Genomic DNA, 14434 nt, shown 5'->3' with positions numbered 1-14434 from the left:
TGCTGCATAAGCTTGCTTTCTTGCATTGTATGCTAATATGTATAAAAAAAATCCTTTGATTACTAATTCCCAGCATACCTTTTGTGCACTCATCCTTGCAAACCCCTAACCAGTCCTGTACCTACCAAGATTTCCTCACCACTGATCTTTTGCTTTTTTCAGTCTAAATCCTTCTTTCTTGTTGTCCCATTGGATTAAAACAATTTCAAACTGCTGATCTACAACTCTTGAATGGAACTGTACATAGCAAGCATATAAATGAAAATAGCCTTTTCTGTTGAATATATCAACAGAATTGTTGATATATTCACAGAGAATATATCAGTTTAGAGAAGCTGTTTCCTACTCATATATTCAAAATATTTAATATACTAATAGAAAAAGCTTTCATAAATCTTCTTCATTATGCATTTCCATTCTTTCACTGCTTTGAGGGTTTAAACTGGACATATTTCATATTTTCTAGAATGGTTAATATGGATCCAATTTTATAATAACCCAGCTTGGCTGGATTGCATTAATTTTATAAACTAAAGAGTGTATGAGTATTTATTTAAGAAGCCACATAAATCTTTGCTATATTCAAAAATTCTCCACTGCTTTCCCTAAATTGGGAATCCTTGTTATAGACAGTTTAAGATGGAAAAAGATATGTATACATCTTCCATCTGAAATCTGAGCTCTAAACCATCAATTTGTAAACCTTTCTGCTATAAAATATTTTAATACCTATTACATATGTAAGTAGTTTTCTGTTTTACATTTTTATATTTATTAAAATTAACCTTGTGTAGATTTTACAATGCATGTAAACAGTGGAGCTACACCAGGCAGGAAAAAAAAGAAGAAAAAGAAGAAACCTAAAAGTGGGGGCACTGGTAAACTTTTGGACAAAATATTCTTGATGGCTTAGAGTAGATTTAGCTTCTTTTTTTTTTTTTTGTTGTTGTTATTTTTTTTAGCTGCTGCTGTTTTTTTTTTTTCCTACATTGCATTTCATTTCAAAGGGATAGCAAATAATTAGCTAACTTTCATGTTTTATGCCTGTTTTGTAAAAAATGCTCGTATAAAAATTCATATTTTTAATTTTCTTTAAAGGAAGAAAGAATGTTGTTTTTGATTTTTATATTTAATTTGATTAAGTGCAATTTAAGTTAAGTTGATTTGATTTTTAACTGTATTGCCACATTTATAAATTATTGTTTTCAGCTAATATACATATTCTTCTTCATATGGTATAATAATAATATGAGAAATTTTTGTAGTAAATTAATCTTTAAAGAATTCAAAGTGCTTTATATAAACCAGTTTCTATTATTTATATTGTTTTACCTTACTCTTGTTAACCACTTTCAGCAGAGGCGTAAAAGCATATGAAAAACCTGTTGGATTTTTTTGCCATATTAATAGTTTCTGAATGAATTTTTAGGTTTATTAGATTTCTTAAGGAGTTTTCAGCTTGTATTCATAGATCATAGAAATCATTACCACCTGTGTAATTTTTACTGTATGCAGCAAAGTGGCCAGTTTTTTTTTTACCAATCTACTATATATAAAGTTGGATGAGGAAATGCAGTTTATTAGTCTGCCAGTAACACATAACACATTAATTTCAACTTTTAAGTTGAAATTAATGTGACCTCAGATTTGGGTGTTTGGTATATTCGATTTGGATACACCTAATTTTTAATTTGCTACTGATTATTTTGCCATTATCTTTGTTAAAGAACACCGTTATAAACTGCCTTCATTCCATTATATAACAGTACTGCATGTAAATATTGCACTTAAATTTCTCTTTCTTATTTTGTTTTAGAAATCTGTCCTATTTCTGGATTCTTGTTTTCCGGGAAATTTTAAAAATTTCTTGAGGAATTTTGTTATAAGGAAAATAACAGTTTGAAGACAAAAATAAATTTTTTGAAGTACAGCAACATGTTTGTATCAATTCACATACTTGTTTTGGTTAGTAACAAAAACTCTATATTAGTTTCAAGTATTTCTCAAAATATGTTAACTCACAAACCACTCGTACAACTAACACCACTCATACATTACTAGTAAGTAGTTATGCCGTGTTTGGGCATTTCTATGAATGGTAGCTCTCACACATGCACATAAAATTAAACACACAACGTCCCTCAAATGAGATTTGAGGGATGTTGTAAATCATATATTACCGATAATTTTCAAATGTTATTTTATAACAAAATATATCATTAAGTGAAGTGTTGTTAAACAAGGCATATCTGTTGATTTGAAGACAAAATTAAAGATTTTCTGTTTTCATGCAACCATTAAGAGAGAGAGAGAGAAAGAGAGAGAAAGAGAACTGCATTTCAAGTTCTTACACAAATATATGTGACCACATTTTGCTTCATTGGAAATGTCTTTGCACCCACAGTTTGAGAACCACTTCATTAAAATAAATAAATAAATTTTCTGTTTATATTCTAGGATAAACTCCAGGCCATATAAAATTATCAGTTATAAGATGATGCCAGAGGAGCTTACAGGATACAGCCATATATGAATATTTTCATATTTTATGGTATCATATGAATGTGAATATGTGGCATGGGTAACTTGGTCACTTTTATCTGGTCACTCAGCTATGCCATATAGCTTCTGCTGTATTTTAAAGAATAGGTGAAAGAATGGAACTCTCGTAGTATTCGTCATTGATTAAACATGAAAATAGCAAACCATTTATTATCACTTATAAAGAGGAAACTAGCAATCCAGTAATGAGAAGTAGAGAGCAGATCATAGAATGAGAACTTGCACAGAAGGCATTTATACCAGACCTGATCAGTTTTGTCAACAGTATCTAGGGTAACTGTATGAGCTTTTTAAAATGCTTCCATATTACCTTTCATTGGTAGGACGAATGGCTTCAAAATAAAGTCTCTTAACAGAATTTGTCGTTACATTATATAGGTTGAAGTAGGTTTCACAAAATATTAATTGGGTAGTAAAGATTTGTCACATTTTAGGAATAAGCAGGATATGGACAAATTTTCATGCAATAGGGAAAATACCAGAAGAATAAGAGAGCTAAATTAGGTGGCATAAAATAAACATCAATTCAAGGACCAAGTATTAAGATCATTTAAAATTGTGCACCTTTTCTGACAAAAGTCAAAGGAAATATTGAGAAAGAATGTGTTATGTGTGGTAGAGGGTAGATTATCAATACAAGAGTTATAAAATATGCTAATTGTGGCCAGCTTTATGCATAGATTGCACATGATAGCTTAAACAAGGGATCAGAATGCATAATTATCATTTGAAGAAGAGGCATGTTTTCTTCAGCCCTCAGTACCAAGTGTTATTGTGATCAAGAAATTCTCTGTACTATTTGTACCTTTTTTTTTCACTGCCATTCTTCTTAATTTTTAAAGTATTTTCTTACATTCTGATTAATTGTAAACTTATTCTTGCAAATTGTAAGTTTCAGAATGGGAAACCACCTTTCTTTTTTCCTTTCCTTATACACTAACTTTTACACTGCTTAATCACCTAGTGGCACTACTCCTGCCTTCCTGTAGCAGAGCCAGTAACTTGGGTGGTAAAGATACCCCCCCCCCGGGCCAAAAGAAGCCATCACGGATTCTAACAATTTTCCACCCTAGAGCCTTCAAGCTGAAGACCAGAATCTCCTCATGTGATAATGACTCTAGTTAACCTAAAAGGCTTCGAAGAGAAGCACAGTGTCCTGACATACTTAACTTTCTGGTGATAGACTCTGTTCACCAGCCTGTAGTCAAGTTATCACTATTTTTAACCAAAAATATTTGGAATCTATTGCTGGATCACCAAAATGGTGACGCGACTACAATCCAGAAACAGCCACCTCCAAATATTCTCAGTGGCTATTAAAAACAATGACATTTGGTGGGCTGCCAATATCTATTACTCCCCACAATATTTTAAATTCATTGAAAGGCATCATCACAGAATGGGACCTACTTACGGTGTCAGAGGAGGAATTAGTTCAGGAGCTTAGCAGTTAAAAGGTAATCAAATAATGACTGAAAAAAGATGGAAATCTCATTCCAGCTCAATCCGTCATTTTAACTTTTGGCACTCCTGATTTGCCATCCACAGTAAAAGCTTAGCTATTTAAGCTGCCACATGTGTCCTTACAGAAATAGGGAGTTGCATTTTTGACACTACCTGCCTTCATGGTATTATTATGGATCTTTTATCATCTAGGGCTAAAGGGCCATTTCCCCAAAATAATTCAATTTCCTACACCTGCATTCTTTTCAGGTCTGATATAAAAACATACTCTCTGCATCTCACATTCAAGAAGGAGTCCCACAAGGATCAATACTTAGTTCAACACTATTTTCAATTTGAGTTAACACCATGACATAAAATATCCCAAAAACTTGAAAGTTACATGTATGCAGACAACCTTACTATTTCCTGTCAGTCTCAAAGTATGAACACCATCGAACTAGCAGCACCACTTGCCATAAACAAAATAGAATCCTGGACTTCACAGAATGGTTATTGACTATCAGAAAAGAAATGCATTGCCATTCACTTTTACAATCCTGATCCTGAATTAGAAATAATCCTGATCCTGAATTATAATTACATCCTGATCCTGAATTAGAAATAAACAATACTCCGATCCTACTTGTTAATACTGTTAGATTTCTTGGACTGATATTAGACAGCAAGCCAAATTTCCAAGCTCACATCACTAATTGAAGAAATACTTGTCTGAAGCATTTGAATATACAGGCACTCCTCTACTTACGTACAACTGTAAGTACAACTTACAGAAGTACAAACCATAAAGCTGTTGCTATGTTTAGTTATAAGAATCAATTTTGAATGCCTTCATGATATTTTTCTAAAGCAGATTTCTGGATGTCACTACCATAAAACAATTAGCAGTTTCCAGTTTATTGGCTTTTCTGTTAGTGCAGTCTATTAAAAACAAATAGTAAACTCGATCTTATTGCATTTGCAATGATACCGATAGCTGGAATTCTGTGGAATTTTACATTATTATGGGGAAATGTGCTTCCCCTTCACTGAAATCTTCAATCATATAAAAAAACATAACTTTTCAGAATCTTCTTTTCATTCCAATTTTTTTTGAGCTTTGTAAAGTTGTTAAATCGTAACAACTTTACGAATTTCACTTGTGCGTATCATGTTAGTTGCAATTTGTGCATTCCGTGTTCTTTGTTATTGATTGCTTATCTTTTTACTGTTTTAAATTTTAAATTCCCCCCCTCAAATGTCAGTGAAGAGAAACATCAACTAGTTAGTATTTACATATTACACTACATATTAATTAAGCTATGCACGTAAGCATAAATTTATTTTTATTTTATAACCTGTGGGAAATATTCTTCCGATTTTAATGCATCATTTAATTTTGTTAACTGGAGGAAGTAAAATGTAAATTTTTGCTCTATATCTTTACTTTTATAGCCTGTGGATGTTTCTCTTAATTTCACTTATTAGAATAGCCATTAAATACAATTAAAATTCAGTTCGCAAACTTTTCAGGTCTGATATAAAATTTATTTTGGCGAGTCCATCATAAAGTGATTTGATTGTAAATTAAATTAAATTACATATTGTATTTAGATTAAATTAGTTTTGAATAAACACTGTAGTCTACATTATTATTCATTGTATGTTTTTTTTAGTTTCATTTAACTTGGTTGCAAATTGTAAAATGCCGTACATGATGAAGTTTGTTGGGGGTTATAATCTCAGTGCGTTGTACTGTACTGTACTGTATATGTATTTTGTATCTACAAGACTGAAATATGACCTACGTACATGAAAAAAAAAAAAAAACGCTTAAGTACATACGTTGAGAAGCCTGTACTTCGACCAGTCTCATCCATGTAATGGGGAGCTGATCGGTATACCTTACTACACCTCTACAAGTCTCTAATCTGTTCATGCCTAGATTGTTTCTCAGATATACAACTCTGCTAGGAGAAGCATATTAGAACACCTAAACATCCAGCACAGAGCTCTGATGACAGCCTTGGGAGCTTTCAAGAAGGCTCCAGCCCAAAGCCATTATAACTTTGCAGAAAAACATTGCTGCTGTCTCACTTTGCTGCTAAGATCTGAAGGCTCCCATCACATCTTAGTTGGGAGTACCTATATAATACCCAGTAGGATTCCTTTTATGATAGTAAGCAACATGAAGACCGACTCATCTATCAGTCTGTAAGAAATTTTTCATACTTGGAATGTTGATCTAAGTGACATTTCTCAGGCCACAGCTCTTCCTGTAGTACCGCACTGGTTACATGTTCAAGCCTCTCTTAATGACCACTTTCTGCAATGGGAGAAGAATGTTTTATCTTTTTTCAATATCAGTTGCATACAGCTCATTCTACCCTCAACTCCTGTGCAATATACATTGACAGATCAAAAACTCACAGTGTGGTAGGTTCTGCAGTAGTAGTAGTGATAATGGAGGTATGTGATGCAAGAAAGCAAGCATATGAACTTATGTAGCATCAACCAAAAAAAAAAAAACAATTTTACACATCCATTCCCACTAAAAGTTTGTTCAGTTCCTCCTTGAATTTATTTAAGCTATCAACTTACACAATGAGAGATGGAGGTTTGGCTAAAAGCAAATTTCTGCATATGTATTCTACAACTGTCTTTCCTCAATTTGAATTTATGCTCCCTCAGGTTCTTAATCTGAGCAAGCGGAAGAATCCCATCAGAATTTAACATGCTCAACCAATTCAAGGCCTTATACACCTCAATCAGATCACCTCACAGGTGTCTAGTCTCCATCGGCTGTAATTTGTAGAACTTAAGCCTTTCTTGGTAAGAGGCCACTTCATTCCCCTCACCGATTGCCTTTATACAAAGGGATATTCACCTCATTTTCCCTATTAGCAAAATTCCTGTGTATCATTGACAACCCCATGACCTGCTCTGGCAGCCTGTCTGCATTACTCAGAAAACTTCATATCTGACTGCACAATTACTCCCAGATCTTTTTTCATTTTCTAGCACCCTAAGTGTAGTAACACACAGTTAGTACGTTTTTCGGGGGGTTACATCTACCCATATGCAGTATACTTTGCTTTTGTCAATGTTAATCTCTTCAGTTGCACTTCTCAGCCCATCTGCCCAAATTTTCTAGATCCAATTGCAGCATCACACTGCCATTACTGTCATTAACAACCCTGCCAACCTTTGTATCATCTGCAAACTTCGACATTAAGCCTGATATACCTTCAGCAACATCATTGATAAATATATAAAACAACAGTGGGCCCGACATCGAACTCTGGGGGACTCCACTAATAACATTAGTCCACGAAGATCAGCGTCCATTGATTTCCACTCTCTGTCTTCTCCCACTCAACCACCCTTTTATCCATTGTAGCAATTTACCCTTAATACCATTCTGCTCCAATTTGTACAATAGTCTTCCATGCGCAACAGTGTCAAAAGCTTTCCTGAAACCCAAGTATATGATATGAAAATTATTTATTTCCATCCAGTTTCTTTGTAACTAGATGATAGTATCCAATCAATTTTGTCAGACAAGACTTTCCTTAACAAACCCATGCTGTGTCTGAATTATTGCTGCAGTCTTGTCTAGATGATCCTGCAATGCATCTTTAACCAGTGACTCCGTTATTTTACCCGGAACAGAAGTTAAACTAACTGGTCTGTAATTACTCGCGTCACCAATATAATTGGGGATACACTTGCACATCTCCAGTCCGTAGTGACTTCCCCTGAGTCAAAGGATGTTCTCATAATTATGACTAAGGGTTTGCATACTTCCTTTGCCTCCTCCTTTAATATAAGTGGATAGATCCCATCCACCCCACGTGCCTTTTTTTGGTTTAAATTCAACAATTTCTCCTCCACTTAGCTCTCAGTTATTACAAAATCATTAAGTACCCTGTTACAGTTTGATGAACTTCTGGCATTTTCCTCCCTTAATAACTCCTCATGTTTGAATGTAGACGCAAAATGCTCATTCAGATTATCAGCTATCTAAGCAGGATCATCAACAGTCGAACCATTGATATCAAGTGAACCAATCTGATTCATCCCCTTCCTTCTAGAGTTTATATAAGTAAAGAAATCCTTGCTGTTTTTCTTAGCATCCTTTGACAAAGATTTCTCATAAGCTCCCTTCGCTTGTCTAGCCTCTTTTGTGACTTGATTACAGACTATGTTATATCTGCCATAGGCTTCTGTGTCACCTGAAAATGCAACCCAAAGGTCGCGGGTTCGATTCCCGCCTCGGGCTTGGATCAAAGTACTGCAAAAACCTTGGGAGGTGCAATATGGCCACAGAAGCCGATGTGCCAACAACTACCAAATCAAAAAAAAAAAAAAAAAAAATCACCTGATAATTTATATGTATCCAATGCATTTTTCTTCTCTGCCATGGCCGACCGGGCTGGCCGGGTGGGTAAAGTGCCTGCCCGGCAACCCAAAGGTCGTGGGTTCGATTCCCGCCTCGGGCTTGGATCAAAGTACTGCAAAAACCTTGGGAGGTGCATTATAGCCACAGAAGCCTATGCGCCAACAACTACCAAAAAAAAAAAAAAAAAAAATTCTCTGCCATGAGTCTCATTAGTTCATTTGACATCCATTTTGGCTTAAACCTTATTTCTTATTTGGTATGAAAATTCTACCAGCTTCCAAGATTAATTCCTTGAATGCTTCCCATATAGTATTTGCTGTTGGTAACATCATCAGTTGGTCCCACTGTACAGAATTTAAAAACTGTCTGAGTCTATTGTAGTCACCTCTACGAAAGCGAAAAACACTTCCCTTTAAACCTGATGGTAATTATATCTTTAAGTCAATCCTACATCAGCACACTGTGATCACTGCTACCTAGTGGTTCCTTTATCTGCAAATTCTTTATACAGTGGAATCTCGTTAATACAAAGTTTCATCATCATCAATTTTCAAGCCATTTTCAATCCACTGCAGGATGAAGGTCTCTCTCCAGCAACTTTCCAGTTCCTTCTGTTTTGAGCACTGGCCATCCATTTACTACTCAAAAACTCATGAATTTCATCTATCCATCTCCGCCTTTATCTTCCAGGTTTTCTTCTAGCTCCTCTTGGGTACCATTCTGTTATTTTCTTAGTCCATCTGTCATCATGTCTTCGAGCTATGTGTCCTACCCAAGATCATTTTAGTTCTTTAGTTGTGATAAGAATGTCCTTTACTTGAGTTTTCTGCCTAATCCATGTGTTTCTCTTCTTATCTAACAGTCTGATTCCCAATATAATTCGTTCTATTCTTCGCTGTGTAGTTCTTAGCTTCTCTTCCATTCTTTTGGTGAGTACCCAAGTTTCACTTCCATAAGTCATGGTGGGGAGTATACATTGATTCATTATTTTACGTTTCAGACAAACTGGGATATTGCTCTTCAGTATGTGACTATATTTCCTGAATGCTATCCATCCAAAATTTATTCTTCTCTTGACTTCCAGCCATTTATCATTATTACAGCTAATAACTTGTCCCAGATAAGTATATGACTCCACCTTTTCAATTACTGCTCCTTCAATCATTATTTCCCTTTCCATGGCATACTTGTTCATCATTACTTTTGTTTTAGCCATATTCATCTTTAGTCCAAAATTCTTACTAACTGTGCATAACTGATTAAGATTTTCCTCTAATTCTTGGGGATCGTGGCTTATGACCACAATGTCATCTGCAAATCGTAAATGGTTTAGGTACTCTCCGTTCACATTGACTCCTTTCTGCGACCAGTCTAATCTTCTGAAAGCTTCCTCAAGGGCAGCAGTAAACAGCTTCGGAGATATTGTGTCTCCTTGTCGAACTCCTTTCTCGATTTTAAATTTGCTACTGTCTTTGTTTAGTCTAATAAAGGATGTAGCACTCTCATATATTTTCTTCTAAATCATAATATATGGAGTATCTATGCCTTGTCTTTCCAGTGCCCGAAACATTGCCTTATGCTGTATGGAGTCAAATGCCTTTTCATAATCCACAAATGCCAGTCATAATGGTGTTTTATATTCATTTGCTTTCTCCATTAGCTGTGATATTACGTGAAGGTGATCCATAGTTGAGAATCCTGTCCTAAAGCCAGCTTGCTCTTTTGGTCGATTCTCATCAAGTATTATTTCTAATCTGTTAGTAATGACCCTTGTGAACAACTTCTAGATATGGGATAACAAGCTAATTGGTCTATAATTTCCAATTTCTGATTTATCTCCTTTCTTATGCAGCAAAACTATGATTGCATTATTCCACTGCTTAGGCATCACACCTTTTCTAATGCACTTTGTGAAGAGCCTTGCCAGTTTTTGTGTTATGTCTCTTCCTCCCAATTTTAACAACTCTACAGCAACTTCATCTTCCCCCTGGGCTTTCTGATTCTTCATTTTCTTCAATGCATGTTCTACCTCATCAGGAAGAATATCGGGTATGTCGTATGTGTTGCTACTTTGCAATCCATCTTCCCCACTGCTGGTATCATTCCCTCGCTCCTTGTATAATTCTCTATAGTAGTCTTCTGCTATTTGAATTATGCCTTCTCTGCTGTTTATAAGTACACCATCGCTATTCTTCAGTTTCAGTATCATTTGTCTTTCTGTATTACTGCTCATGGCTGCTGATTTAAATCCTTTGTTTTCCCTTAATGCTTGTTCTACTTTTCTTGTGTTAAATCTTCTTATGTCCTCTCTGAGTCTCTTTCTAATGGCTTTGCATAACTCAGTATACTCAATTTTCTCCCTGTCAGTGTTTTTCTTGCTCTTCATTTGCTCTTCATTCTTGACTAATTTTTTCTTCTTTGGATTTCTGTTTCCCTATAGGTTTCTTGGGCTTTATCACTTTCAGAAAGTTGTAATATTCCTCGTCGATATCTTGGTCCTGAGCAGTCTGCAGAAGCTCAAACTTGTTCTTAAGTTCCAGTACATACTGCTTTTTCTCCTCCTCTGTTATTTCAAAGACCTTTGTATTATTTACTCGAGTCAGTTTTTTCCTTTCCTTTCCTACATCTATATCAAGTGTACATCTTACCATTCTGTGATCACTTCCAACATTTACCGTATTCAGGATGGTAACATCATTCACAATATACTGTTAGTGAGGATGAAGTCGATTTCATTAGTTGTTAATCCATTTGGACTCTCCCATGTCCACTTTCTGTTCACCCTTTTCTTGAAAAAAGTGTTCATTACTGACATTCCTTGAGATTCTGCAAATTCAACGTCTTTCACCTCTTTTATTTCTTTCACCAATTCCAAAATTTCGTATAGTTCCTCTTTCTGCGCTGTTTTGCCTTTTTCCAACCTTAGCATTGAAGTCCCCCATAATAATAGTGTAGTGGGTTTTCTGCTCATCTAGAAGACTCAATTTCAGTGTACATTTCTTCAACCTCTTCATCATCATGGCTCGATGTTGGTGCATAAATCATTATAATCTTTAGCTTTAGCTTAGAAATCTTGAGTATTAGTCTTGACACCCTTGGTGATGTACTTTTGAATTCCAAAATATTGTTTTTAAAATCTTTATGGACCAGAAACCCAACTCCACCTTCACCACACGCTTCTTGATTAGACCGGGGTTCGAGCCCGTCACCACCAAATACGAAGGACGCGGAAAGGTCAGGGAATGACCACCGCATATCCCGGAGCAATATGGCCTTAGTTGCTAATGCTCCTAAAAACCAAATAACAACCACCTTCACTCCTTTCACTGTTTCCATTGGTGTACAGCAGATTTCCAATTGATAAACTTATAAGTGATTCATTTCTTCTTCTTGTTTCAGCCAAACTGATGATATTCCAATTCACATTTTCTAATTCCTTTACCAGCTCTAATATCCTGTCTTCACCGATGAGTGATCGTACGTTATAACAGGCCAAGTTCAATTTCCGTGCATGGCATCCTGGTCGTACCCAGAGATTCTTAGCACCCTCTGCTTCCACTCTGATCCTCTCGCTGCCGTAAGAGGGAGAGTGAAAGCTGCTGGGGACTGAGGGCCATTTGTATTGTTGTGCTCTCATTGCTGGAGGGTTTGGTCTTTTCCTCTTCACGCTGACCAGGCGTCTTGAAGAGAACCACTCTACACGTTCGTTGCCACCTAAGTGACGTAACAGGGCTTACCATCGAGAAGGTGTGCATGAGTGGATTTTAGGAGGCAGGCCAACCGGACTTCTCCTAAATCTTCTGTAATAGAGAGATATTGGATCCATCAGTGTTTTATGCTGAGTGTCTGATAACACACAGGATACGTGTTCCCCTCTAAGCCCCCTAAATTTTCACATTTTGTAATAACTAGGTTTGTAGTAACAAGGTCCCCCAAAAGTGTCAAAATTTTACCAATTTTTTTTTTTGGTACATGCCAAAAAAAATAATAATAATAAATAATAATAATATCAAAAATAAATTAATAAAATAAAATAAAAACAAAAGCCTTGTCTAGCAATACAGTAATAGGAATAACAAATTGTTTTATGATTTTATTTTATTTGTAAGATATACTAAGAGAAAAACAATATTAATGGAAATGAAAATATTGTACAGTATACATTTTGATATATACAATATTTTAGTATCACAGTAAAAAGAATTACAATCTTTATATAAAAGGAGACATACGAGCCATTAACTTTTTAATAAATTAATATAATTTAAAGAAAGAATCCAATGTTGTTATCAAATGCCAACACCAGAAGAGCTTCTTGGTTCCCAGAAGCTCTTCTGGGGTTGGCGTTGCAGTAGTAGCAACTTCATCATCCACCTTCACAAACTCTTCAAATTTTCCAAAAAAATCCATATGCCCCTTCAAATTACTCCATTCTTCACTGTTGCTATCACATTCGTCTGCTGGACCATGTTTTTCGATGATGTTCTCTCCAAAGCCACTCTTTCTGAAGCAGTTGATTATAACACTTGATGTGATACTTTCCCAAACAATAACATAGTTATAGATAGCATCCAAGACATTCCAGTTTGGCTGAAAATTGTTCCCTCCTTCTATATTGCAGATCAAGTACCTTATCAGGCGGGCTATATGCTCTCTTGAGGTTATAAATAATGCCTTGATCCATTGGTTGCATTAAACTGGTGATATTGGGGGATAAAAACAACAGCCGTATATTTGTCAACTTAAGTGTCTCGACAGAATATGTTGCACAACGGTCTAGAACCATCAAAATGTTCCTTTTTTTTCCGAAGCCATTCTTCTGTCCAATTTTGATAACCAAGACTGAAAAATTTTCACTGTAAGCCAAGCACTCCTATTGGCCTCATAATCGCAGGGAAGTTGGTTAACTGCTTTAAAACATCTTGACTTGCAAAACTTACCAATCACAAGTGGACGTAGTTTTGTACTGCCATCTGAATTGCAGCATAACAGAACAGTGAGTCTTTGTTTACTTAATTTTCCACCATGACAAGACTCTCCTCGAACAGCAAATGTTTTTTTTTTTTTTTTGCCAGTAAATTATAAAATAAGCCTGTCTCATCAAGATTAAAAATATCCTTTGCCTCATATCTTTCAAGGATGGACCGTACAGAACACAACCAGTCTGTAGCCTTTTCTTTGTCGACTAATCCAGACTCACCGCAAACATTTCGCGAAACCAAGTTATTCCTTCTTTAAATCTTTGGAGTCAGCCACTGCTGCATTTGAAGTCGCTAATCCCATGTTGCTAAGCTAGATAATTTGCGCTTTCTTGCAAAATCGGACCTGATTTGGCAAATTAGATGCACACATTTGTTGGTACCACTCGAAAAATTTTGTTTCAAGCTCTTCATGTTTTGCACCACAAATTCGTTTCCTGTTTTTCATCACTGCTCCATAAGTCGAAAAAGACTTCTTCGAGTCTTTTTCGGTTTTTCAGTATTGTAGATAAAGTAGGTAAAGGAGTGTCCGTTGCAATGTCCGTTTTGCTTCTTTCCATCCTATCAGCCTCTTGTATAATTTTTAGTTTAATTTCCAGGCTTAATTCTGTCCATCTATGTTTTGTCGCCATAACACTGCTAGATATGATTTAATATAAACAAAATTTAAATTAATTTAAAGACAAGTTCTGAAAAAGACAAATATACTTTTTATCTAAAAAAGCTCAGATAAAATGGCACAAAAAATAGATTGCTGTATACGATAGCAAAAGACTCTTTGAACTGGGGTAACAATTGAAACTAACCTTATTCCCATGGAGAGCGAGGGAGTATATGTAAACAACTCAGAAAAACTTTTTATTCTTTTGTTAATTTAATACTCATCCTTTACAAAGATGCTTTTCAGAGTGCACTTGATGTTCTAGCTACTATAAACTGCTTTTGTTTACACAAAACTAATTTCTAACAAGTCAGTGCCATCCTTCGAGAAGTAGGGAGCAGGTGGCCGGGGCCAATAATCGGAACGCTACGCCAAGATTTGTATTAA

The 14434-nt window shown here is 35.5% G+C and overlaps 1 protein-coding gene across 2 annotated transcripts in view; it reads left to right on the top strand.

Annotated features, from left to right (window-relative positions):
* Positions 1-14434, top strand: part of beta-PheRS (phenylalanine--tRNA ligase beta subunit) — a 333270-nt gene that overhangs the window by 260009 nt on the left and 58827 nt on the right. The window contains exon 16 of one of the 2 annotated variants that reach the window (XM_090383544.1): positions 795-878. The exons of the other annotated variant lie outside the window; for it this stretch is intronic. Within the exon in view, the coding sequence (XP_090239670.1) occupies positions 795-878 (84 nt within the window). The remainder of the gene's footprint in view (positions 1-794; positions 879-14434) is intronic. 2 annotated transcript variants of the gene reach the window in all.

Source organism: Mastigoproctus giganteus, chromosome 10, assembly GCF_048544385.1.
Source record: "Mastigoproctus giganteus isolate SK-2022 chromosome 10, ASM4854438v1, whole genome shotgun sequence".
NCBI classification, from domain to species: Eukaryota; Metazoa; Arthropoda; class Arachnida; order Uropygi; family Thelyphonidae; genus Mastigoproctus; species Mastigoproctus giganteus.
The sequence above is the reverse complement of the archived record's forward strand: the minus strand, read 5'-3'. Positions and strand labels throughout refer to the sequence as shown.